The sequence below is a fragment of the Lissotriton helveticus genome, chromosome 6 (genome assembly GCF_964261635.1).
Source record: "Lissotriton helveticus chromosome 6, aLisHel1.1, whole genome shotgun sequence".
NCBI lineage: Eukaryota > Metazoa > Chordata > Amphibia > Caudata > Salamandridae > Lissotriton > Lissotriton helveticus.
This window is the reverse complement of record NC_136067.1, coordinates 1,466,842,910-1,466,870,161: the sequence shown is the minus strand read 5'-3', so window position 1 is coordinate 1,466,870,161 and position 27,252 is coordinate 1,466,842,910. Positions and strand designations below refer to the sequence as shown.

The following is a 27,252-nucleotide window of genomic DNA, read 5'->3' as shown; positions in this document are numbered from 1 at the left end:
AGATTCTTCCGATCCTCCTCAGATGACGGAGCTCTCCCTTAACTCGAGTTACTGAATAAAGACCCTGAATTCGAACCACCACGGACTCTGCTCTTCATACTTGAACTTATTGATATTGTCTAGAAATTCAGATCAAGGTAAATTACTAAAATATTTACCACAAGATGATACCAAATATTCAGCCTGCTTTTAATCAGGCTATATTAAAATGCCGAAAATGTGACCATCTTCTTTGCTATGGGGAGCAAAGTGTCACACTCATGGTTCGAGCTCTCGAGAACCACCGCTGCTATCCCCAGGACTAATTTTTTTTTTTTTTTTTGGCTCCTGTTGAGCTGTTTCCAGTTCCCTGTTTTCGTTTTTGTTAAAAGAAAAGAAGAAAAACAAAAGTTCTTTTCAGAGCTACCTCCAATTCTCATCAAAGAGCTGTGTTCTTAAAAAAATGAAAAAGAACTACCTCCAATGTATTCAAAAATGCTACATTTGTAAAGAAGTCTGTTATTGTTTTTTCACCAAAGTGCGCTCCCCGGTGCGCGTACTGGGCGCTCCCCCCGCAAAAATCGATTTTTTTTTTTTTTACCCGAGGGACCCTTTTATGGCCCCCACATCAAACCTAGGAGGTCAGGGGGGTCTACCCTGCCCCCTTTTGGTCATTTCCCCCTTTGTTTTTTACCACCTCTTGTGTCTCGATCCTACCGAGACACAAGATGGCGGCCGCTGCGGACTGTTTCGAATGTTTACAGACACCCGAGAGCCAATCAGCTTCCCGTGCGCAAGTCGCGTGGCGCGCCCGGAACGCTCCCCGGTGCGCGTACCGGGGCGCGGCTATAGATATATAAATTTTTTTGAACCTAAATTACTCAAAATACTCTGGAGCACATATCTTGAGACATAGCAAAGGCACATCGGGCTACCAGTCCCTACAATTTTGCCAAGTTTGGTGAAAATCCATTCAGCCGTTGGAGCTAAAAGTGCGACCGACCGCCCTATGGAAATTAACATGGGGGAAACACGTTTTGGGACCCCCCTTTTATCTCGGCCCCCGCTTGACGAATCCCCCCCCCCAAACTTTCAGAGAAGGACCGGAGCGCCGCGAGGCAAAGTTGCTGAAAAATTCAAGCAGATTCGTCAACCGGCGCCAAAGTTATTCCCAATAGGATGTTGCGATTTCCCTATGGAAATCAATCCTAACTATAACTACTAATATATATATATAAATATATATATATCTATATATCTATATATATATATCTATATATGTGATCAAGGCTGTGGTTTCACAGCCGAAACGCGTCATGCTGATGGTGAGGAGAAAATAAAGCACTTTATCTCACTGAATTTTGGTGTTGAGAGATCTGTACCTGGAGGAGAGACACGCGCGGTGAGCCAGTCTCACAGGACTTTGTTTGTATATCTATATATATATATATTCACTATATATATATATATATATATATATATATATATATATATATATATATATATATATCACCACAATGGAGAACCCGAGCAGGTGACACTGATTACGGCTAGGGGGAGGAGCTAACCATAGCATTCACCTGAACGAGGTGGGGCAGACCTGTTGAGTGGCGCATTTATCTCCTGTATTTCAACCTGGGCGCTGAGGAGGCCACATGGCTGAAATGCATACGCCCGCCCGCGCCATTGTGCTTTGCAGCAATAAAGATTCTCCGATGTGTTCCCCCTAAGTGGCCTCAGACTTTCTTTTGGGAAGGTTACTGGACATATATATTTATAATGTGGGGTTAAGTCATGCAAAGTATTTCCCTGCGTTGTTCCGATGTACAACCCAAATTAAGTTTTCCTCAATGCCTGAAAATTCTCCACTTTCTAGGCGTTCCTCAGGGTTAGTGCCAACTTCCAGAGTTTCTGATATGCATGTAAGAGTATATTTAAGGGGATGACAGCTCAGGAGTGATACCGTACCATTTTCTGACCCACTAATAATGGGTCCCTTTGTGTACTATTATATGTAAAGCTGTTCTTCCCAAAACTATGACACTCTTGGTAGTTAAAATTATGTGATTGCTTGAGCACCTCCTGAGGCGGAAGCCGGGAGGCTGTGTTATCTAGTGTTGCTCTGTTTTTACCTGTTTTAAAATTGCAAAATCGGCGTTTTATTTACTCCTCTGCAATGCTAAGTCAATTAGCTTGATTTAATAAGCTTTAATCTCCCACTTCGTTCCCCCTCTTTCCCGCTGCCCCGGGCCACTCCCAGCCGAGCATTGACGCTGTGGAGCCGGTCCCGGGCATAGAAAAGCGGCGGCCATCTTGTGTGTGGGTGGGATTCACAGCGCTCTAGTTGCGCATAAAAGGGGATGTCCATGCCTCCGCGCAGCAGACGCGCAATGCGGGGGCGCCTGACCCGCGCCGGAGTCGTGCCAGAGTCCTGCCCGTCTGCGCCCGTCCGCGACCAGGACGCGGCCGCGACGAGCCAGATCTCTGTTCCACTTTGCCCCTCTACTACCATCTCCTATAGTAGGGAAGCTTTACTTCATCTCGACTTAAAAACTTGTTCGTACGCGCATACCTCCTCTACCGACCCCTCGTCACTACCCTATAAACCCTGTAGTGTACAAAACAGAGACAACAACTCTCTTCCTCCATGCCTTTTCCTACAGTCTGCCCCCGACACTCTCCAGCCCCCAAGAAAATTATTATTAAAGCTGGATTGATTAACTGTCGCTCACTGGTGAAACACTCCCTAGATGTAGCTTAATCGTTAGAGGACAACCAGTGGGACCTTCTTTTTCTTACTGAAACCTGGCTAGGGGAAGAATCCAATCCTGCCCTCTGCCTTGCCATTCCGCCAGAGTACAAGATCGTGTGTGCCAACGGACAGAAAACCCACCCCGGTGGAGGTGTGGCCATTATCTATAGATCTATCTGGTCCATCTCTTCCTTCTCCTATGCCCAAATAGAGTGTATCGAGGCATTACCTTTCTGTATCAAATTAGCTGCTAACTGTACATACTCCGGTTTATTAGTTTACCGCCCCACAAATCTAAAATTACCCATCTTCCGGCCCTTCTTGATTATGCCTTACAAGCCTCTTCCCGCTATGCCAATTTCTCCCTCATTGGGGATTTCAACCTTCACGTTTATAATGGTGAAGACCCCACCATCGCCAATTTCCTATCCACTCTATCAGATGGTGGGCTAAACCAAATAATTTCCGGGCCCACGCATAAGGCAGGACACACTTTGGACCTTATTTGCACCAATTTAACATATATCTCCACAAGTGGTCCCATCCCTGTAACCTGGTCCGACCACTAAGTGATCCCTTTCACCATCTCCTTCTACCATCAGGATCGATCGAGCCCCCCGTCCAATCCATTGGGCCGCAACTCGAGGATGATCTCCCCTGGGAATGTAGCCACTCATCTCTCCTCACCCGCCCCCGAGGAAGCCACAGATCTAGACAGCAGATTGACTAACTTCAACCTTTGGATCACCTCCGCTATTGACCTCCTAGCCCCTATCAGACCTATTAAATCCTCAAGAGCCACTCCCTCTGCACCGAGGTACTCGGATGAACTCCGCAAATGTAAATCGGCCTGTAAACAGTTTGAGAGAATTTGGAGACAATCTTACTCTCCTAACAGCAAACTCATATATAAAGCCGCCCTTAAGGAGTACAGAAAGAAAACCATAGTTCACAAAAGAACCCATCTAGAGGAGAAAATATCCCGGGCACAAGGGTCCTCAAAAGAGATCTTCAATACTGTCCGAACCTTCACTGACCCACTTGCCCTCAAGAGTCAAACTCCGGTGTCCCAGTTCCTTTGCGACCGTCTATCTAATTACTTTGAAGACAAGATTGCCACTATTCAGAATTCCTTTCCCTGCAAGATTAATTCTGACAATCTCGACCCTGGTACAGTCAGCTCTAACCCCACACATGTTTTTTTCTAATTTTGTGGTGATTACCCCGGAACACTCGCTGGCAGAATTACGTAAATGCAAATCTGGTTCCCCCCTGGACCCCCGTGCCGGCAAAACAGTATAAATCCCTTTCCCCCCTGCTAAATCCCATCTTAAATGATATCTGGAACGATTCCCTCCAGAAAGGAATCTACCCCGACTCTTGGAAACACGCCAGATTGGTTCCCATACTCAAAAAAGCGAATGCAGACCCTACCGAACCTGCTAACTACCGACCCATCTCCCTGCTCCCGGCACCAGCGAAGTGCTTGAGAAACTTGTACAACGGCAACTGGGTAGCTTCTTGGAAACCAACGGTGCCTTCCACAACTCACAGCACGGATTTAGGCCCGGATATAGCACCGAGTACGCCCTCATTGAGATGGCCGACGCCATCCGATGGAAGGTGGACGAGGGATCTAGAGCGGTGTTGGTGTTGCTCGACTTGTCGGCAGCATTCGACACCGTCTCCCACCCCGTCCTCCTTGACCGTCTGCAGGCAAAAGGCATACAAGGCAAGGCCTTGGAATGGCTTGCCTCCTTTCTGTCCAATCGGACACAGGCAGTATTCACACCCCTATTTACCTCGGATAGTCGCCCTCTCAGGTGGGGAGTCCCTCAGGGCTCCTCTCTGAGCCCCCTTCTATTCAATGTTTATTTTTCCCCCTTGGCCGAGATCATTGCTCAATCCGGTATCAAGGCCACCTCTTACGCTGATGATATACAGCTATTGTTTTCATACGATTCCCCATCCCAATCCACCTTTGACCCATTGAAAAGCTGCCTTCGCAACATCGCAAGCTGGATGGATAACAACTCCCTCCGGCTTAACGCCAGCCCCTGGACTCTAACTTGTGGTGGCCTCTAGAATTGAGCACACCCCCCTCACCCAAAGACTCAGTTAAAAATCTCGGGGTAATTTGGGATACCAACCTCTCTTTTCAAAAACAAATCCAGACTGTATCCGCGGCCTGTTTTTCTAAGATGCGGATGATGAAAAAGTTCATCAATTTCCTCCCCAGCCAGACTAGGAAAACCATTGTGCAGGCCTTGATCACCTCCCATCTGGATTACGCTAATGGACTGTACTTTGGTCTCTCCTTGGGCCTCCAACGGCGTCTCCAGACAGTCCAGAATGCTGCAGTTCGACTGGTCTGTGGCCTCCCCCTTTGTGAACATATTACTCCCCACCGGCATAAGCTGCATTGGCTCCCCGTTCACAAAAGGGCGGAAGTCAAGGCACTCACCCTAGCTCACCGGGCTGTCAAGGGAAAGGGTTCTGCATACTTATCCTCCTGCCTCCGTCCATACAGCAAGACCAGACTTCTCCGATCAAGCTCTAAACATCTTCTTTCCACCCCCAAATTTAAAAAAGTTCGTTCTGGGGGAAAAACATTCCAAGTCTGTGCCTCTTCCCACTGGAACAAGCTACCTATGTCCATCCGGACCATTCAGGAGGAACTCCCCTTCCGGAGAGCTTTAAAAACCTTTCTCTTCTGTCAGTACCATCTGAGTCAGACACAGCATCAGTTCTCACAGAAGCGCCGGGACACCCCGTTGGGGTATCTGTGCGCTATATAAAATTCCTTAATAATAATAATAATAATATGGTGAAGATTAAATCGTAAAAATCAAGGAGGGGCAATAAATAACTGTTATCCTGGTGGGTGCCAGGGCCAAGTATCATATTCGAACTCTTTCATACCCTTTCCAATGCCTGAAACGCTAATGCAATTTTGTATTTGCTTATTTTTCAACACAGTACAGCGTTTTAAATTAATATGGTTTAAGAGCACCCCCACAGATTCATAAGGTATACTATAAACTGATAAAATGTTTTGAGACTTGACGGTGCTTTATAAAAAACAATAAATTACTGCAAGTTGCTCAAAACCAGATGGGACAAAGGACGTTTGTGACGAAAAATTGAAAAAATTAGGGTATTCCCTCTACTTTTTTTAAAGCTATAATGTTTAACACTGGAGCTTATTTAACGAAGTTAAAAACAAATAAGGGTGTTCCCTTTACCTTATTTTATGTTATACATCCGATTTCGGTAAATAGGATTCTTTGAATCTTTTCTTTAGTGGTGCGCAAGGAGCCCTACCTGAAGAAGTCCTTGGGTGAAATGGGGGAAATCATCCACTCAAAGAGCTTAGCAGCACGCTCTCTGCTGTTCTGAATCGCTCCCAGACCTTGGAAGACCGTTTCCAGGGAAGGACCAACATGCTTCTGCACGCTCTCTCTAGGTTTCTGCAAGAATGTAAGATAATATCTTGTTTGAAAGTGGTAACATGAATTCCATCAAATTGCGCAGGCTCAACAATTCTACAATAAGGGCTAGATTTTTGCCTCCTGGTGTTGTTTTAGAATTAAATAATAAAGCTTGCTCTTATGGCTGAACATATAACAACTGCAATGGCAAATGTAAAGTGATATTAGATATCTCTTTAGTTAGTTATTGTTAATTTGATCCCACGCTCAGTTTTTTCAAGAAGTGTTCACCTTATTAATTAGCATGCAAGTACCCCATTGTATTCACAAATCTAGGAAAGATCACAATAAGTAGAGTTTATTGATGCTCTTGGACAAAACACTTCACATCAATTCATGAAACTGACCTCTTCCACACTAGACTTCTGAGAACTATTCAACCATCTTTCCTGTTGGACAAACACATCGTTGCCAAAGAATTAAACCAGCCACTGGCATCCCAGTTCTATTAAGACTACCCAAAACGACCGTAAGGTCTGGTAAGTCAAACTCCCTCCTTCTGACAGCAACTGACAATGAACTGAGGAGAAGGAAAACAGAGAGGGCACACATGCAGGCAGCTGAAATAGGAGATGTTGCACAAACCTGTGGGACTGGGATCTATATCTAAAATGTGAATTTTCACATGCCAGACTCCAAATTACATTTGTTACTGGAGACACAAAAATAGGTTTTACAACCCAATACAAGTCTTACGTTTGGTTGATGCAGACTAACATTTCTGTGACAGATTTTGAACACTTTAAGATGTCGTTTGTAGTATTACCTTTAACCTGTGGCCTGCAGCTTCAGGTGTTACGTTCACCTCTTGCTTTAATTCCATGCTTTTAAATAAGGCAGGATTTAGTTGCCTCATTCTTGCTTTCTTGTTGGATTTCGATGAGCGTGCTAAGCTGGTTGAGGGAACGATGAAGGATTTCGGGACTTGCTCCACTTCATCCTCGACCGAATGTTCTAGTTCAGGGCCATTAACAATATGTGGTAAAAGATCAGGTGCTTGGCAAGTCTCTTTCTTAGACAGCAAAAGCTTTAGTTTTTTTGTTCTTCGTCTTCTGCTCTGCCGTGCCTTGCGTTTGGCAATGCCGTTGACCTTGAATAGAAAACAATGGACGGTTATCAACCTGCAAGCACACAAGAAAGGTTTGTTATATTGCTTATAATTTTACAAATACTTCCAGGTGGAAACACGCATTGCCAGAATCAACCAATGTCTGGTCTGTAACTAAAGGTGCCCTTTCAGTCACTGGTGAGTTTAGGTACTCCGTAAGACATGCATTTTGTGACTCGTCCTTGCAAACATGCATCCATGCATCCACCCACTGACTCAGACTTGCATTAATGTGCCCACTTATTTACCAAAAAAGCACACAAACACTCAAGAAGCATATGCGGGATCAATTAAAACAAGTAGAAAAAAGAAAAAAATGAAAACATGCCGTTTAAACATGGCTTGCAATAAAAAAAAATAAAAAAAAACTAGAAGTGGGTGGACATCTTTGAACTGTATTGTCCAGAGTTTATCATTATTTTAAAGTTTGGAAATGGCCATTATGTAAAAAAAAAAAAAAAAGTGCTGTCGATCCTTGGGTTCTTAAACATTGGTATATGGTGGACACCATTCCAAGACACCCCCGACCTAAACATCACCATCGTCATCTTGCACTTACCCTACCATCCAAGATGGCCCTTATGCTTCTAAATGTGAACCCAGAAACAATGCTTTAACAAGGATATACTTTGGCCAATACCATTCTAAAAATGGCCGCCCTGTTCAGCAGCTGCTGCTTAGCAGGATGTTGAAGACTGCAGATGAAATAAGTAGCAAAGAAGCAGCCTGGTAGCACTATGCGGAGAGGTGCAGGACGCCACAAAATGTGTGCCAAATTTGTAGGAGGCCACCAGAGCTGGCAACACCCATTGCCCCTGCCAAAACAAAACTATTAACCATCACTCTCCCACAAAAAAGTGTGATAAGTCAGACTATTCCAGGCCCCCAAAGCTGTAATAATCTCTTGGGCAGCAGGTATTAGTTGTTTTTAATGTATAATTATTAATAGACATCTGCTGTTGTGCTCGTCTCTAAGGTAGACACCATGTGTCTGACTGTCATATGTACTGAAGTTGACAATTAAGTGCTGGTGGGGAGTAACGGAAATCACTGGCTCAAGTTAAGCATGGTCTAAAAGCAAAATAAATAAAAGAAAGGAAGAGGTGACCTAAAACAAGAAGAAAAAGTAAAACTAAAGGACTGGTCCACTAACCTAGCTTTGAAGCGCACACATTTTGAGATGAAAGTGCATGTGATCATGTAAAATGCCGTCACTCGCAGGGCAAGAAAGCCAATAACTAAAGTAGGCTGAAGCATTCCCCATGCTTTATGCTAGGCTTCTCCAACAAAACGCTTGTGAACTACAGGTATCTCTCCAGTTACTAGTAAGTAGCTCCTCTCATGCGCTCCCCTCTATGCAGCCCAGCTTATTAAATTAGAAGCTTTTGCTTGGTCGAATTGATACATGTATGCAACATTTGAAAAAGGAACGTTTTTTCAGAATTCATTACCAGATGTTAGGAGAAAAATGGCTAAATTTCCAAAATATTTTTAAAGTTGGTACTTGAATGATAAATCATGCTGAATTGGGGAGACTTAATATTATTAAGTTGATGCCACAGGCACTGCAGCTATGGCTGTTGTGCTACTCATATGGATTCATTCTAAATTCCAAAGCAATTTTTTTTTACAATAGTGCTGATGCACCAAGGTCGCTACTGGTAATCCTGCACAAAGTGTCACTAATGTTATCTTGTCGGATCTGTTCACTTTTACAACACCGATCAAATTTATTAATAGCTCATGATGATTTTTTTAACACAAGTAGCGCTCATTAAAAGATTGGCAAACCCTGCTCCATGCTAAAGCAGAACACGAATCACAATCAAACAGAACAATGGCAGAAGGAGGCTGACCAAAAGCCCCTTTTCGCATGTGTGTATTCTGTAGGATGTTTTTCTTATAGAGGCATCTCTTTCTAGATTTACGGATATAATATATATATATTCAATTGTAAAACAACTGTGACAGTGGTGTCTTGCAGCCACAACATGATGCATAAAATTTAACATAGATACGGTAACTGTGCAGCAGCTTTATGTAATTGGACCCATAAATTCAAGAGAGGTCAGGTCATGAAAATGAATTGTTTTTTAGACCCCATATATACAAATGTGTAGGCAGGAATGCAAGTTTTAATTCGATAATAGCCACTATGGCTTTTATTAATCTTCCACACATTGCTCATTTATGGATATAATAATGATGTTTTATATTCACTGTGTCCCATTTTTTGCTGCTATTTGGCTTATTTACGTATGATATAATATTTATTTATTTGCGTACTTTGCACAGTATTTTGTCTAGGTTTACCACCTATTGCCATGCACGGTCACTTTAAGTCTGCCTCCCTGGTTAGCAGTATGTCATGTGATCAAGCTTCTTCCCGAGGCGAAACGCGGCATGGCGGACGCGCTGGCATTAATGAAATAAAATAAAAAAGCACTTCATGCACCAGCTATTGAAGGGTCTGCTCTTCGTCATTGTGTGGAACTGACAGCTGATTAAATTTGCGTACACAGCAACTTCTGAGTGTCGGAGACGTCTATTCGATTGAATGGAGTACTTTGGTGGATATAGTGGGTGACCGGGAGCCCTACTCCGACCCACCCATGAGCGTGACTGGTGATTTACCGGAATTTGATATATATTATATATATATATATATATATATATATATATATATACACACACACACACTCGCATCAGGTAGCGGTTTTTATTTTTTAATTTTCTTTAATGCAAAGTGTAAATAGTGCAAGATAAGTCACAAAATTTACAAGCAGAAAATAAACAAAGGTTAAAGTGATATGGTTAGGTGCTAAAACGGGTCAACCAATTAATAACATAGGTCAGCAACTCACACTAGTTGCACTCGGTCTCAACTTTGTTTAAATGAAGCACTTGAAAGTTTACTGGTAGTTAAACTGTACACCAGATAGCTTTAACTATAGTAAATCAGACTTGCCTCCAGTACTAAACAATTTCTATTTTGGACATGCACATATGTATATATGCTCAATCTATGTTGTATATGTCTGTGCATCCTTACCAACCAACATTGTTTCTAAAAGGATCTAGGGGTTTATTCAGTAATCTGAAGAGCAGTATGTTGGATGATGCCATTACTGATGTAATTTAATATGTCACGAGTGATGTTATGTATGAGGTCATAAGCAGTGAAATGTGTGTTAGTTACATTTAGTTCACTGAACTATAATTGACAAATTTTAGTGGTATTTTGGTTAATAAAAGTTAGTTTTTGATCCAATTCAAAATATAACAATAACCTCAATGTGGCATTTGTTTTTTCCTAAAGAACTTCTTTTTAATGAAAACAAAGATCATATATGTGTATATATATATATATATATATATATATATATATATATATATATATATATATATATATATATATATATATATATATATATATATATACGCGTTACGGGCCGACGCCCTTCAAAGGAGTGCTACACCAAAAATCACCAGCAAACATGGCTCCCAGTATCTTCCCTTTATTTATTTAAAAAACGGGCTCAGGTGAGTACTATGGCATTCTGGGACTGGAAGTCCTTAAAGTGGTTCCCATGTGGGTTGCTGGAGTCTCAGTGCACAGTGATTTTAAAAACACGGTTCCCAGTCCTTCCACCGTCCCCAACCTCCGGAGCAGCGGTAACCACGAAGCTGTCCCTGTGCTTGTTAACCTCCTGGGAGTGCGTCTCAAACATGGGGCAACTCTTTCTTTCAAATATTACGGCCAAGTCCAGGTCGGGAGATGCACCGCCCCACTGCGGATCTGCTACTGTTGTAGTGACAGCGGCTTAACCCCTTGTGTGATGTTGAGGAGCTCAGCTCGTCATGAGGGACGGTTGAGCTGCCCTCATGATGAGCTGAGCTCGTCACAGCCGTTGGAACGTTCGCACGCGGGAATAATTTCCCCGCTATGCTGAACGTTCTAAAAACGGGTGTGGTGTGACGAGCTCCGCTCGTCACGAGGGCAGCTTTGCTGTGCCTTATGACGAGCTGAGCTCGTCAACAGCACCGCGGCGCCGCACGCTGCCCCACCCCGCAGCCAAGGGGTTAAGGAGCAGGAGGTTTGGGATGGTGGAAGGACTGGGAACCGTGTTTTTAAAATCACTGTGCACTGAGACTCCAGAAACCCACATGGGAACTACTTTAAGGACTTCCAGTCCCAGAATGCCGCGGCCCTGGAGCATGAGAGTAAGGATTTAGGAAAAAGCATCCAGTGTCAAATAGGGTATAGCTGTGCCTCCTTGTGTTCTAGTGCCTATAGGTCTCTTCCATCCAAAGTGCCTGTCAATTGAGATTAATTCATAGCCTTGCAACGAGAGAAGAATTAAACTGGTAGTTTAAAAGTTCCATTTGCTAAACAATATAAACATTTAGGCAGAACAATCATCGTTGTTGTCACAACTGTGTTTGTTGTATCTAAAGACAAAGGAAGCCACCAATCCACTTTCATGCAGGCTGTTCTCAAATGCCTAATTATTTTTGAGGTTTGAGGGGTTGTTAGGGTGAGGGGTTGTTAGGGTGAGGGGTTGTTAGGGTGAGGGGTTGTGAGGGTGAGGGGTTGTGAGGGTGAGGGGTTGTGAGGGTGAGGGGTTGTGAGGGTGAGGGTGACGGGGGTGAGGGTGACTGGGGTGAGGGTGACTGGGGTGAGGGTGACTGGGGTGAGGGTGACGGGGGTGAGGGTGACGGGGGTGAGGGGGTGGGTGAGGGGGTGGGTGAGGGGGTGTGTGAGGGTGAGGGGGTGTGTGAGGGTGAGGGGGTGTGTGAGGGTGAGGGGGTGTGAGGGTGAGGGGGTGACGGGGGTGTTGGACTTGCCCCTTCTGGCAGGTTCACCCCTAAACTTTTTGCTTTTAATGGTGACCCAGTAGTAGTGATTTTTGGTTTCTGCGCACTTTCACTGTGTCCCAGTGGAAAGTGCGTGCGCACTCTGAGTGCGTGGAGTAAGGTTGGCCTGCCCTCCCATAGGAATGCATGGGGAATGTATGTGTCCCTGGTAGTTCCTGATGCGTGGGGTGTACAGGCTCGAGTCTGTTATGTGCGGACTCGTGTGATTGAATGCTGCGAGATGAAGTATGCGGCATGTATGTGTCTAGTGTGGAAGTGCCACTTCCAGACATGGCTGTGCGTGTGCTGTAGAGTGCTGGCGTGTGATTGGCTGGGGCTGGCTGGGATGCCAGGCTCCATGAGTCATGATGGGTCTGCCCAGTGGTGAGTGGAGAGATTAGCATGAGTGATGTGAGGGAGGGCTGCACCTGGTTCCTGAATAGGGCTGGGCTTTCCCCACACAATGCTGGCTCCGCCCCCTGTGGTGCGTCTTATGACCCTAGCCCTGACAGTGAATAGAGTGAGGGGCTGAGCACATCAAGGGTGCTCCAAAACAGGCTGCGACTGGTTTCTCCCCCACCCTGCACCTCAGACAAAGGAATTTACAGTATAAGAAGGGGCTGTGTCCCCTTACAATTTGTTCTCTTCCAGGATCCTATCTGAGGGGGGCTGCTGCTGCTGCTGGAGGCTAGGAGGAACCGCCACTTGGGACTGCCTTCCTGCCTGGAGGGCCCAGTGAGCTGGCCCCTGGCCCAGCCTTGCCACCCCCCGCCTTGCTCTGCAAGAAGGACCTTGTTGCTGGACTTTTTTTTGTTCACCCTTCAAGCGCTGTATTTTGTGCCCTAGCGCTTAGGAGCGCTTTATTTTGTTCTAGCGCTTTTCTGGTCCCTCTAGCGCCTGGAAGCGCATGATATATTCCTCTGGCGCTGGGTGCGCTTTTTGTTGCCTCTAAGCGCAGGGAGCGCTTTATTTTTCACTAGTGCTTTGGGAGCGCATTATTTATCTTTAAAGCCGGTGCCCATCCGGCATTGCCCCGCGAAATTGTCCCCGCCGACGCCCGGCCCACAGCAGGAAGTCAGGCAGGCCGGGGGCGGGACCGTGGGACAGCCGGAAGTGCTCTATTCAAAACCGGAAGCGGATGGGAGCCCACCCCGCGCTCCGGTGAGACGAGGAGAGGAGGAAGCCCCGCAGCCGCGGCGTGAGAAGAAGGAGCCGTCTGTACCGCAGCGAGGCTCCCGTGGTGTAGGAGAGCCCCGCTGTCCCCGGCAAAGAGGACCGCGACCGCCGGAAGGAGCCCCCGCCTGCAGAAGTGCCGGTAAGTGAAGCCGGCTGGGCGGGAGCTCCGAGTCCAAGGCAGCTTAGCGAGAGGGGGGACGTCGGGGCACATTGCCGGTGCCCGCCCCCCCCTTCAGTGTGTAGAGCCTGTTGAGGCTCCGGGGGCATTTGGTTCTTCTCGAGACCCCCAGTGAGGGACTCCAGCGTTGTGGGCCCCATTTGTTCGAGCCCACGAGGCTCAGGGGGCACCTCTTTGATTTCGAGTCCCCCAGAGAGGGACTCCAACGTCTGGCCACACCATCTTAGAGCCTGCGAGGCTCGTGGGGGCAGTTGATTGTGTTGAGTCTCCCGTGAGAGACTCCAACGATTGCAGGGGCAGTTGGTTCTTTCCGAGTCCCCAGGAGGGGGGCTCCAACGAAGGGGCACATTGTTATTCAGAGCCCACAAGGCTCCTGAGGGCCCAGTAAATTGTTTCAGAGCCTGCAAGGCTCCCACATCGTTTTTGCGCTATTTTTCCTTTTAGGAGCCCAGAGGAGATTTCCAGCTGCCCAGCACTTCGTGGGCAGCTGCCACGTTTAGGCCCCTGACATTTGGGACACAGGGCGTCCTAGCCCTAGAGAGTCCAGTTGGCCTAGGGACAGTCACAGGTGGTGACTAATGTGATTTTTGCGCAATTGTGTTCTTTGATACGCCTCTGAATGTGTTGTTTATGCAACATGTGTTCTCCTGTGCTGCACCTCTGAATGTGTTCTAATGCGTCATGTGCCTTGTTCTTACACCTCTGAATGTATGTTTATGCATCATGTGTTTTCCTTCCCTACACCTCTGAATGTATGTTATGCATCATGTGTTATGTGCTTATACCCCTACAGGTATTGTGATACTTAGGTGGTTGTTCTTGCTAGTACAGGTGGTGCTAGTGAGGTCCTGGTTCCCTGCGTAACACTTTCCTAAGGTGGTTAGGGTTGCGTAGGTGGTACTACTGGTTACCAGTGATTACTGGTTGTGTGCTACACTTGCTATTTGGTGCTTAAAACTATCTCCAAGGGCTTGATACTGAGCTCGTCCCCTGACCAGAGTCCCAGGACCAGTGGACTCTATTGTGCCTTCCCTGACAAATTGCTGGGACTCGTCTGATCTCCTTGGGCCACTGGGGCCTCGCCTGAAGTGTGCCTCGCTCACTCCCCTCGGCAGCTCGTGCCCGGCCGCCCGCTCAAGCCTCGAGCCGCGCCGCTCTCCTCTGAGCCGGGCCGCTTCGCTGGGCCGCCCGCACCCTGCCCCCTCCTCATCTGAGCCCCACACGTTGGTCGCCCCAGACAAACGCTGGTAGCCAGCCGAACGCCCGCTCAAGCCTATTGAGGAGATCACTCGCATTATCCCGCGCAACCAGGACGGAAGGTACTGTCCGATAGGCTCTATGTTCTAAGTTCTAGGCCTACAAGTATTGTATTCTAAGTTCTAAAAGTGCTATTTCTTTACCAAGTGCTAGTTCTAAAAGTGCTGATTCCTGACAGTGGTCCAGGTGGCCCTGTCTTGTACATATCCCCTGTAAATTCTGCCCATGCCTGTTGGCACATTGTAAAGTGTGTGTTTTTATCTAATGTGTTTTGGTGTAATACAAAGGCTATTTTTATATATAACCTTGTGTGGAGTTTCCTTTGGGGTGGGCCTTGGGTGTTGTTGCTGGGGGTGCGTGCGCAAACACTTAACTCACATTGCCTCCAAGTTTAGCCTTACTGCTCGTGCTACGTTACCAAGGGGGTGAGCAGGGATTATCTTGGCGTGTAACTCCCTTGCCCTGACGTGGAAGTGGTGGTCTCTGACTGACTTTGGCACAAGCCCTGGCCAGCCAGGGATCCCATTTCTAACATTGGTGGCAGCGGTGGGATGACAGGTGGTGAATGCAAGGATTACACCTTGGTGGGAGGTGGGAGTGCCCCTGGACTCTGAATAGGGCTGTGCTCTGCCACCACAATGCTGGCTCCACCTCCTGGAGAGCGACTGATGACTCAGCCCGACACCTGGCCCAGGAAGAGGGAGGACCTTCAACAGAGTACTTCTGGATGCCCTTGTCATCACAATGCTGGCTCCACCTCCTGCGGAGCATCTGATGTGCCTGCCCCTCACACTGAAAGGAAAAGCCAGGAACAGCACAACAGAGTGCTTCAAAACTGAATTAGGCTATGCAAAGGCCCCCCCGGCCTGAAAGAACAAAAGAAACTGAGTATAAGTATAGGAGCCCTGCTCCCAAGAAACTAGATCCTGTTGACTCCAAGAAGAAACTCTGCCCGAAGAGAAGGACCTGGAAAAGCTGCATGGAGAAGTACTGTCTCTAATCCTGAGAGACTGGCCTGTGGTGGGTGCCTTGCTGCAGAAGGAGAGAAGAAGAAACAGACTGAGAGACTTTTAAATTCTACTTGTGCATCTGACAATCTCCAAGGGCTTGCTGTGGAACTTGCCCCCTGAACTGCGCCCCAGGAACAGTGGGCGCTACCCCCCCCCCTGGAAGAGGAACTACTGCTGAGGATTGTCGACCCTGCATCGCTGCCCTAAAGAGCCTGTGCTAACCCCGGTCCTGCCGAGCACCGTGAATTCCTGCCGCCGAGCCGCAGCTCGCACCGCAAAGGTCAGCGCTGTCTGACCCCAGCACCGTGACTGGCTCACCGAGCGGAAGAAACAACGCAAAGCAGAGGACCTGTCCGGTCCGATCACCGCCTTCTGCTGCCCCCGCGCCGTGGAAAGTGAAGAAGAGACGGACTAACAGCACTGGTTCGCCTCCCGAGGAGAAGCCCTGCAGAACACCTCGGAATCCGCTTCACCCCTCTCCAGGCAACCCCAGGACTCAGTCCTTGTGAGCCTGTGTCCCGCGGAGCACCGCCAGCCTGAAGGAAAGCGACCCCGTGGCTCCCGCGTCACCCCGCCCTCCAGGACGACAGCCTAGAGCCGTCCGCAACGAAGCAACATCAACAGCCAAGGTATTGTGCGCTGTGAACGGATGCGCAGCGTTTTGCTGTGTCCCCGAGGCTGGTACGCCTCATAGTGCGCTTTTGAAACTGTTTGCCGCTTACGCCTGTTCGCTGGAGGCTGGTACGCCTCCCGCTTCACTGTAGTGCCTCGTGGAATGCTTCGCATTCAGTGCGCACCGTACTGGGGCTCCCCGGAGGCTGGTACGCCTCTCGCTGCACTGGGCACCTGTTTGCACCGTACTGGGGCTCCCCGGAGGCTGGTACGCCTCTGGGCACCTCTTTGTAGCTCTCCTGAGGCTGGTACGCGTCGTACTGCTGAGCTCAGGGTTCGCGTCGTACGCCGTTTCACGCGAGAAGCGTGAGGTTTAGTAGGGCCCGTCCAGAAAGCCGTACGGAACGTGCCAGGAGCGCTATAAAGTGCACAGAGGCCCTAAGGAGCACCATACCTTCAGGGAAGTGGGCAGAAGGCCCTAAATATTGCTATAAAGAACTGTGGCATTCTAAACAAGTAACTGGAACCATTTCTTGAAAGTGAAAAGACTGTATTTACAAGGCACTGCTTGAAGGAGTATACATATGGCCTATTGAGAGTAACTGGATTTGCTATACCTGTATTGACATGCCTGCTTAAAGTGTATATATATATATATATATATGTATATATGTATATATATATATATATATATATATATATATATGAAGGAGATATATTTTTACACAACCTACAGTCTAGTGTCTTTGTGTGGTGGGTTGGTGGTTGTTGTGTGTGATACTGCAATTGTTTAATCATATGTGCTCCAGAGATTAGCCTAGACTGCTTGCGCCACATTACCTAGAGGGTGAGCAGGGGTTATTTCTGTGAGTAATCCTTTGCCCTGACTTAGAGGAGAGGGTCCCTGCTTGCCGCCAGTGCTGCACTGCGCCAACCAGAGACCCCCAACTCTAACAGAGGGTGACGGGGGTGTGAGGGAGACGGGGGTGTGAGGGAGACGGGGGTGTGAGGGAGACGGGGTGTGAGGGAGACGGGGGTGTGAGGGAGGCGGGGGTGTGAGGGAGGCGGGGGTGTGAGGGAGGCGGGGGTGTGAGGGAGGCGGGGTGTGAGGGAGGCGGGGGTGTGAGGGAGGCGGGGGTGTGAAGGAGACGGGGGTGTGAAGGAGACGGGGGTGTGAAGGAGACGGGGGTGTGAGGGAGACGGGGGTGTGAGGGTGAGAGAGGGTGAGAGGGGGTGAGAGAGGGTGAGAGAGGGTGAGAGAGGGTGAGAGAGGGTGAGAGAGGGTGAGAGAGGGTGAGAGAGGGTGAGAGAGGGTGAGAGAGGGTGAGAGAGGGTGAGTGAGGGTGAGTGAGGGTGAGTGAGGGTGAGAGAGTAAGGGTGTGTGAGAGTGTGTGAGGGGGAGTGAGGGGGTGAGGGGAGTGAGGGGGTGTGAGAAGGTGTGTGTGAGGGTGAGGGTGTGTGTGAGGGTGAGGGTGAGGGGGTGGGTGGGGGTGAGGGGGTGGGTGGGGGTGAGGGGGTGGGTGGGGGTGGGGGTGAGGGGGTGTGTGGGGAGGTGAGGGGGGACGGTGAGTGGGTGGGGGACGGTGAGGGGGTGGGGGTGAGGGGGTGTGGGGGTGAGGGGGTGAGGGGGTGTGGGGGTGAGGGGGTGGGGGTGGGTGAGGGGGTGGGTGAGGGAGAGGGGGGCTGAGGGGGTGTGTGAAGGTGAGGGGGTGTGTGAGGGTGAGGGGGTGTGTGCGGGTGAGAGGGTGTGAGGGTGAGGGGGTATAAAGGTGAGGGGGTGAGGGTGAGAGGGTGTGTGAGGGTGAGGTGTGTGAGGGTGAGAAGGTGTGTGAGGGTGAGGGGGTGCGCAAGGGTGAGGGGGTGTGCGAGGGTGAGGGGGGTGCGAGGGTGAGGGGGTGTGCGAGGGTGAGGGGGTGTGTGAGTGGGTGTGCGAGGGGGTGTGAGGGGGAGGGAGTGTGAGAGTGGGTGAGGGTAGGGGTGTGCGAGGGTAGGGGTGTGTGAGGGTAGGGGTGTGTGAGAGGGTTGTGAGGGTGAGTGAGGGTGAGGGGGTGAAGGTGGGTGAGGGCGCGAGGGTGAGTGAGGGTGAGGGGGCGAGGGTGTGTGAGGGTGAGGGGGCGAGGGTGTGTAAGGGTGAGAGGGTGAGTGATGGTGTGGGGGTGAGTGATGGTGTGGGGGTGTGAGGGTGAGGGGGTGTGAGGGGGTGTGAGTGAGGGTTGTGAGGGTGTGTGAAGGTGAGGGTGTGTGAGGGTGAGGGGGGGTGAAGGTGAGGGTGAGTGAGGGCGCGAGGGTGAGTGAGGGCGCGAGGGTGAGAGGGCGCGAGGGTGAGTGAGGGCGCGAGGGTGAGTGAGGGCGCGAGGGTGAGTGAGGGCGCGAGGGTGAGTGAGGGCGCGAGGGTGAGTGAGGGGGTGCAAGGGTGAGGGGGTGCGAGGGAGAGGGGGTGCGAGGGAGAGGGGGTGCGAGGGAGAGGGGGTGCGAGGGAGAGGGGGTGCGAGGGAGAGGGGGTGCGAGGGAGAAGGGGTGCGAGGGAGAAGGGGTGCGAGGGTGAAGGGGTGCGAGGGTGAAGGGGTGCGAGGGTGAAGGGGTGCGAGGGTGAAGGGGTGCGAGGGTGAAGGGGTGCGAGGGTGAAGGGGTGCGAGGGTGAAGGGGTGCGAGGGTGAAGGGGTGCGAGGGTGGGGGTGTGTGAGGGTGGGGGTGTGTGTGTGTGAGGGGGTGAAGGTGAGAGGGTGTGGGGGCGTGTGTGAGGAGGTGAGGGGATGTGAGGGGGTGAGGGGATGTGAGGGGATGTGAGGGGATGTGAGGGTGAGGGGGTGTGAGGGTGAGGGGGTGTGAGAGAGAGGGGTTGTGAGAGGGGGGTTTGAGAGAGGGGGGTGTGAGAGAGGGGGGTTTGAGAGAGGGGGGTGTGAGAGAGGGGTGTGTGAGAGAGGGGTGTGTGAGAGAGGGGGGTGTGAGAGAGGGGGGTGTGAGAGAGGGGGTGTGAGAGAGGGGGTGTGAGAGAGGGGGGGTGAGAGAGGGGGGGTGAGAGAGGGGGGGTGAGAGAGGGGGGGTGAGAGAGGGGGTGAGAGAGGGGGGTGTGAGAGAGGGGGGTGTGAGAGAAGGGGTGTGAGAGAGGGGGTGTGAGAGAGGGGGTGTGAGAGAGGGGGGGTGTGAGAGTGAGGGGGTGTGAGAGTGAGGGGGTGTGAGAGTGAGGGGGTGAGGGGGTGTGAGAGTGAGGGGGTGTGAGAGTGAGGGGGTGTGAGAGTGAGGGGGTGTGAGAGTGAGGGGGTGGGTGAGGGTGTGTGTGAGGGTTTGGGTGAGGGTGAGCGTGTGTGTGGGGGTGAGGCTGTGTGTGTGGGGGTGAGGCGGTGTGTGAGGGTGAGAGGGTGTGTGAGGGTGAGGGGGGTGTGAGGGTGAGAGGGGGGTGAGGGGGGTGAAGGTGAGAGGGTGTGAGGGTGCGGGGGTGTGAGGGTGTGTGAGAGTGGTGGTTTGTGAGGGTGTGAGGGTGAGGGGGTGTGAGCATGTGCGAGGGTGAGTGAGAGGGTTGTGAGGGTGAGTGAGAGGGTTGTGAGGGTGAGAGGGGGGTGAGGGGGTGTGAGGGTGTGTGAGGGCGCAAGGGTGTGGGGCTGTGAGGTGAGGGGGAGTGAGGGAGAGGGGATATCAGGGTGAGGGGGTGTGAGGGTGAGGGGAGTGAAGGTGAGGGGGGTGAGGGGGTGTGAGGGTGGGTGAGGGTGAGGGGGTGTGAGGGTGGGGGGGTGAGGGGGTGTGAGGGTGGGGGGTGTGAGGGTGAGTGAGTGTGTGTGAGAGGGTGAGGGTGAGTGAGGGTGTGAAGGGTGAGGGGTGTAAGGGTATGAGAGGGGGTGAGGGGATGGGAGGAGGGTGAGGGGATGGGAGGAGGGTGAGGGGATGGGAGGAGGGTGAGGGGATGGGAGGGGGTGAGGGGATGGGAGGCGGTCTGAGGGTGGGTGTGTGTGAGGGTGGGTGTGTGATGGTGAGGGTGTGTGAGGGTGAGAGGGTTGTGAGGGTGAGAGTGTCAGGGTGAGTGAGGGTGTGTGAGGGTGAGGGCGAGAGAGGGTGAGGGCGAGAGAGGGTGGGTGTGAGAGGAGATGTGAGGGTGAGGGGATGTGAGGGTGAGGGGATGTGAGGGTGAGGGGATGTGAGGGTGAGAGGGTGAGGGGATGAGAGGGTGAGGGGATGAGAGGGTGAGGGTATGTGAGGGGGAGGGGATGTGAGGGGGAGGGGATGTGAGGGGGAGGGGATGTGAGGGGGAGGGGGATGTGAGGGGGAGGGGGTGTGAGGGGGGGTGAGGGGGAGGGGGTGTGAGGGGGGGGTGAGGATGTGTGAGGGTGAGGGTGTGTGAGGGTGTGAGGGTGAGTGAGTGAGGGTGAGAGGGTTGTGAGGGAGGGTGAGTGAGGGTGTGTGAGGGGGCGAGGGTGTGTGAGGGTGTGAGGGTGAGTGAGGGTGTGAGGGTCCGAAGTAAATGGTGGCAGGGCAGACATTATAAGACAGAGAGAAACACAAATGTTAAGGTAACCGTGCTCGAAGGGGTTGTGAGAAGGTGGAAATGGGATTAAAGGAGAAAGAATGAAAAGTTAAGTAGGAAAGAGGCCAGAAAGGAGACATGAAGGAGTGGAGTGAGTGGCAGAAACAGGAAAAAGCAAAAAAGAATGAAGATGGATCTGAGAGGGTGCAAGTAGGGTCACATGCGGGAGAAGGAAGACTTGTTAGGAGAGTGTGATGAAGCTCTCAGCATTGCTGTGGCGGGGGCTGGGGAGCGCATTCCTTTGAAGTCTGATGCAGGGGAACGGATCCCTTTGAAGTCTGATGCCGAGGCTTGTGGTGTGCTTTGTGCACGTACCTGGCTCACATGAACTGTACCCAATCCGCAGCAGTTTGGGTAGACTTTTGAAAGCCTCACTATAATCTTGACAAAAAACAAGCATTGCTAAAGCAAAGCTGTAGGTCGAGACCCAAAAAACATTGGGTGCAATGGGCATTTTAACACATTAGGTGAAATACCACTGCCTGCCTATGGTGGAAGTGCATGTTGAAATGCCGCACTGTGTGTGGAGGCTGCTGAGTATACTTTGCAACTCTGTACTGTGTACAGGGTCGGACTGGGGAAACAAAAGCAGCTTGGAAAATATTTTCAAATCATCCCCGCTCCATTCATCTCCTCCCACCATACCACTTGTCCCACTCATCCTCTCTTTCTCCTCCCTGTCTGCTGCAGTTAACCTTGGGTAGGTTGTAAAAGTGACAGAGGCACCAGAATCCGTCCTGGGATTCAAACACGCCCTCCAAGGATGCCAGCCAATCGGGAAAATGCAGGTGAAATAAAAGGCCTGTCTATCTCTCACAATGTACACTGGAGCGACTCTATATATGCTTTGTTTCATTTGCCAATGAGCAACTCTTGATAATTATGGGCAGAGCTGCATACTGGAAAAAAATCACACAGCAGGACTTCTTGAGGGATAGTAGAATAGTGAGTACTAAGCATTAAAGACAGAACTTCATGTCAGTGTACTACTGTTTATTAAAAACAAGGACGAGATGCAGCACCACTGCAAGAAAGAAAGCAGCACTATACTCTTGAGGGAACACTCACCGTGGGAGAGCAGAGCATGCCCTTATAAAGTCATTACAAGCAAGCAGAGGTTGAAGTGGATGTTATCTCTTCAAATGTGGTTTCCAATCTTTGTTAAGTTTATCAAAACAGTTCCCATACTTTTTGTTAAAAACAACTGTTCCTCACTAGTTAACGCTACCTTGAGTCGCCTCAGGCTGAAAGGGAAGTGAGGAGTGGTCTCCTGCACTGGGAAGCAAGAGAAGGGACAGACAACCAAAGGAGAACGAAGCCTTCTCTCCAGGGTGCCCTACTAGCTGGAAGAGAAGTAAATGTTTGCAATTGGTTAATCAGTATATCTAAAAGCTGCTTGGAAATCAGCACAGATTTTAACGTATAGCACCATTTGAAGCCTCATAGTAACAAAGGTATTCTTTTTAAGAGGTGCTCTACGGCTCTTAAGTGATCTGGAAAGTGTTCTTTAACCCCTTCACTGCGGCAGCTATTCTGCCGCAGTACTAAGGGGCGGGGCGGCCGCATGCTGGTGACGGAAACGCTCCGTCACCAGCCGCGGTTGGGCTGTGCTTGTGACGGAGCGGTTCCGTCATGGCCCGCCCCGCTCAATAGAACGCTCAGCGCAGGCGCAGAATTCGCGCCGCGCATGAGCGGCGAGCGGGCCATGACGGAACTGCTCCGTCATCAGCACAGCGCACCCGCAGCAGATGACGGAGCGGTTCCGTCATCAGCGTGCAAGGGGTTAAATGGAAACCTACAGAAAATGTTTGCCCTAGGCCACCCTTATGCACATTACTAAAAATATAACGTTTGAAAGCACTCTAAGCACTTACTCAATATTTTTGGACATTTTGCAGCAGCCTATCTTATGCTGTGCGTACCTACATATTACAGCGCATAATTACTTTTTAAAACTATGGTAGCTTATCTTACACTGTGTGCAATGTGCTTTTTACAATAATGACGTACATATTGACAGTACTTTTTTGTCACAACTGAGTCCTCATAGTTCTGTATATGTCCTTATTCCCGAATAATCCAATCAGGATTCATATCATGGACCCTTTGGTTGAACACAAAAAACTGAAGGGGTGGCATGAACAACTGAACTTTCCTACCAAAACAATGCATTTCCACAGATTAGTTTAACTTGCATGTGTTTTTCACTTAACCGCTTCGACGCTCATGACAGCTCCCGGCCGTCATGAGTCACGGTGGGCGTGTGCTAATGACGGCCGGGAGCCGTCATGACCACGCCCGCGATCGGAATGTTCAGCACTGTGGCGCGAATTCCGCCGCAGTGATGAGGTTAAGGTGTGCACTAGAGTTTCTGAACAGGCGCCCCCCACGGCTAGGGGAGGGGCGCCCTTAGTTGCGCCACAGGGCTGAGCCTCCTCCTCCGGGCCCCGGGACAAAAAGAAGGGGGGTAGTGGTGATGTCTTCGTGAAGGGAGGTATTGTGAAAACGAAACCTATAAGAAACGAAACTTAGCAAGTATTTAAGGCTGTGCCCTGGGGTGTTTCATTCTCTTTGTCCCCTTAGGCTGCAGCCTGAGCTTCAGGAGCATCGTTGACCACCCACCCACCCGGCAGAAGAGCTTGGCTTCACGGAGGAGGAGCGCTGACAGTTAACAACAAAGAGGGATGCACAACAATGGAGGTGCAACCATTCCATGGACCCCAGGAGGGGGTAGATTCCATGTGTGTAGTGGGTCAGTGGGGAGGAGGGACCGACCTGACGGTGGTCCTGGACTCTACTGACCTAACCCACAACGTATGGACTCAGTAGTATCTTGGGGAGGTGGCCTGTGTTCAGGTACCCCGGTGGGCCGGTGCGGTATGCAGTGCCCTGGATGTCAAGTAACAGTTAGCTGTAGAGCGTTGGGGCCTGACGGCGAAATGTGCGCAGCACAGTAGGACATTGGGGGCCGAGAGGGCCAAGTTCAAATGTACGGCCAAGTTCTAGTGTACGGCCGAATCTAAAAGTTAAAGTGTAACGTTTAAATGTACAGCCAAGCTGTGTACGGTCGAGTTAAAGTGTGATCTTGTACCTAATTTCCTTACTGCCGTTGAAATGTAATGCAGCTAAGTGTGATGCTGTGAATAATTCTTATATACAAGAAGCAGATCTTTCTTTGGTAATGGTCTGTGGTAAATTGACTAGCGTAATGTAAATAAAAAGGCTACGCCATGGACAACAGACCCTGATTCCGAGAGTTATTGGGCGGTAAGGTGAATGAATTTGGGGAGGAGGAAAGGTCACGTTGTGCGCACACTATAAGGTTATCTGCAGCTGAAAGGCCAACAAAAGATTTTTTTTTTTTTTTTAGCTAAGTGCCCTTGCATTAACACCACCGCCGCAGTACTCCTAGAGTTCCAAATCTTGCTTTTATGCATTTCAACCGCTACAACTAAGCTTTTATTCTCAATTACTGCTACAACTATAGGGAAACTGGGGATTGTGGGATGTTAGGCACTGTGAAAAACCATTTGCTTTTTACCTAAGAATCAGGTGACATTAACCTTTCTCAGAGAAAAAGATGCCCATTTGTTGTTTTCAGATTCTGGAAGAGCCATAATCAATTAAGGAACTCTTTATGTAAAAAAACAAAAACTCTATTAATTTTTTTAGACATCAATTTAGCAGCTAATTACCTTAATTAAGTCAAGAAGCAAATAGCTATTAAATACATTCAAGGGATTTCTTATATTTGCTTTCTAGGCATCTGTCAAAAGGAGATTATCCTAAATTGATTTCCGGCCTAGACATAAAAATACTCATCATGCCAGTCCCTGCCAGATGGCAACCCTAGCCCATGCAATACATTTTGTGCAATACGCTCGAGTTTTCTAGACCCACACGCGGTGCTTTAAATGGAACTACACCCACTGACACTGAGTAGCCACACTTCTTTTTTACCGGGACTTCTCCACGCCCAGGGAGAGTACAGCTACTGCCTGCAGCATGTGAGGATTTCCCAAAGAAAAAGTGATCATATGAGCATACACAGCATTTCTACTGTGTTGAGTATGCTCACATGAATACCATTTTACCCTGACAGCGACGAGTCACCTAACAGGTCGCTGTGAGGCAGGAAGTATGGTAAGCCCTTTGAAAATAGTGTTTGTGATGGCTTTCCCTTCCTGCTTTGCCATACAGCAGTGAGGATAGTCGTCGGTGGGCAGCCAGGAGCAGCACCTACTGAGCAAGTTTACCTCCATTGCCAGCCAGGAACCCTGGGCCAGATTCCTATGTCCATCACCATCCGGAACCCAGCAAGCAAGAGTCACATTCCTGCAGCTGGGCCCGCCATCCAAGCAGTGTAATTGAGGCCCAGGACTGGATTCTTGCAGCTGCTGGACCCTTCACCCATCCAGCATCTTCTGCAGAGATCTTCAGGGAATTTTCAAAAGTAAGTTAGACTCTCCACTTTCAACAAGGCAATGCGGGTGCTCAGTTAGCACATTCTCACATTTTATTGTCGGGCTTATTATTCATTTTTTTAAATTTGTTTAACATTTATGTTGAGTTGTTAACTATCAGGGAAAGGCATATGAAGAAATGGGTGACTCCTAAACTAACCAAGAAGGTGAAAGAGCAACAGGACACATTTAAGTGATGTCCTTTTCTCTCCCCACAGAGGTCGAATGTCAAGCGATACGTCTGAAAAATTACTGCTTATTCTTTTTAGCATGGAGTTTTTGAAATTCTGTAGGATGTCATGTCATGGTTTGTGCAAACACACCACAAAAAGTAAAACCCATCGATCAACTGTACAAATATTTCAAAATTAGTAGGAAAGGAGAAATGAAGCAGTTATTTTGTAATACTGAAAGATCATGGAAGACCAATAGGATCAGACCAAAGCATGATGTTTTACTGGGTGATCCACAAAATAAATAGTCTCTTGAACCAGGTGCCTATCTTCCATTGGTGGAGCAGGTGCAGTGGCACAGAGGCATGAAGGGACCCCTGAACCCAGATTATTTCAGTATTTCACAGATCAAACATGTGCCTGTTTCCTTCCTTGAACTCAGGACCATGACACACTATCTACACCACTGGTTGGGAATCCGATTCCACAAATTATCATTGGTGCGCTGTATAGTTTTATCAGTAAAACTGCATGTCTGTTCAAATTTAGCTGTCATGTCATGTAAAAGGAAAATGTGCTGTCTCTAAATGACAGTGTGCTACCACACCATGCGCAACCAGTCAGATACCACACCCCTACCACTTTCATGATGGACAAGTCTTATCTGCTCCATTTCTTTTTTTTGTGTGATGCTTCGACTTTTCGCAATCCCTATAACTTCAGAGATGTAACAATAACTGCAGCACACCCACCCTAAAAGTCATTCCCGCACCAGCTTCTCAAATCACAGACTGCAGAACATATCAATCATCAAGCCAAGAAAATATTGATTCCCAGTAAATGTTTCCCATGATTAGCCCGACCCTGGCCCCACCTCTAAACCCGCTTCCAATCCACGCTCCCTCCGTCATAGCACAATTTGGTGAGTACCTGCACTTTTTTCCAATTTAAAGGACTGTCCACACGTGGGTAGTTCGTCTAGTCCAGCCTTTTGCCTTCTACTCTGGGACTTGTATTTGGGATTAACACAGGATAGCATAAGGACTATAATTCCCAGAATGCAAATGAAGAATAAATGCAGGAATGAACGAGTTACTCACGCAGGACCCAAGAAACTTCTAGCATGAACGAATCCTTGAAATGAGGATCACCTAACAACTTTCAGCTGCAATGTATACTTTCACGCAATTTGTGAAGGCCCGCTAGAACAGCTGGAGATGTCGCTGACGACTTCCAGCATGTGATACAAAGATGCGCAGACGCTGACCTTGTCTCGGGCTGGTCGCACTCCCTGGTGCTCCCCGGAATGCCTCTGCCGTACAGCGAAAGCCGACACACGTGTGCCCTCCATTGCTGTAAGGAAGCTGCGAACGACGCCGAAGCAGCTGCAGGGCTCATTGCAGCCGAACGCACAAGCTGTAGTTGCTGCAAAAAAGAACCGGAAACAAGCTCAGCCTAAACAACGACATAGACTGCACAAGTAAGCGAAAATGATGTCTGGTTCTTTCTTGGATATTCTGTCCCCTAAAAATGCCGAGGTCTGGCAAAAACCCACGTTCAAATTAGAGGAACTATCCTTGGCAAGGACGCATATTTATCCAACTAGCACGACAGTCTACCTTTGCGTCAAAATGTAGTTATATGATATCTATGTTCGGGAGTAGGTAGTCCCACAGGATT

At 49.3% G+C, this 27,252-nt stretch overlaps 1 protein-coding gene across 1 annotated transcript in view; it reads right to left on the bottom strand.

Moving 5' to 3' along the window:
• RIOX1 (ribosomal oxygenase 1) overlaps nt 1–26,979 on the bottom strand; it is a 268,462-nt gene extending 241,483 nt beyond the window's left edge. The window contains exons 1-3 of the mRNA XM_078649274.1: nt 26,840–26,979; nt 6,989–7,312; nt 6,056–6,201 (exon numbers count right to left, since the gene is read on the bottom strand). Coding sequence (XP_078505400.1) covers nt 6,056–6,201; nt 6,989–7,312; nt 26,840–26,923 — 554 coding nt within the window. The 5' untranslated portion in view covers nt 26,924–26,979. The remainder of the gene's footprint in view (nt 1–6,055; nt 6,202–6,988; nt 7,313–26,839) is intronic.
• Between the last annotated feature and the right edge of the window lie 273 nt (nt 26,980–27,252).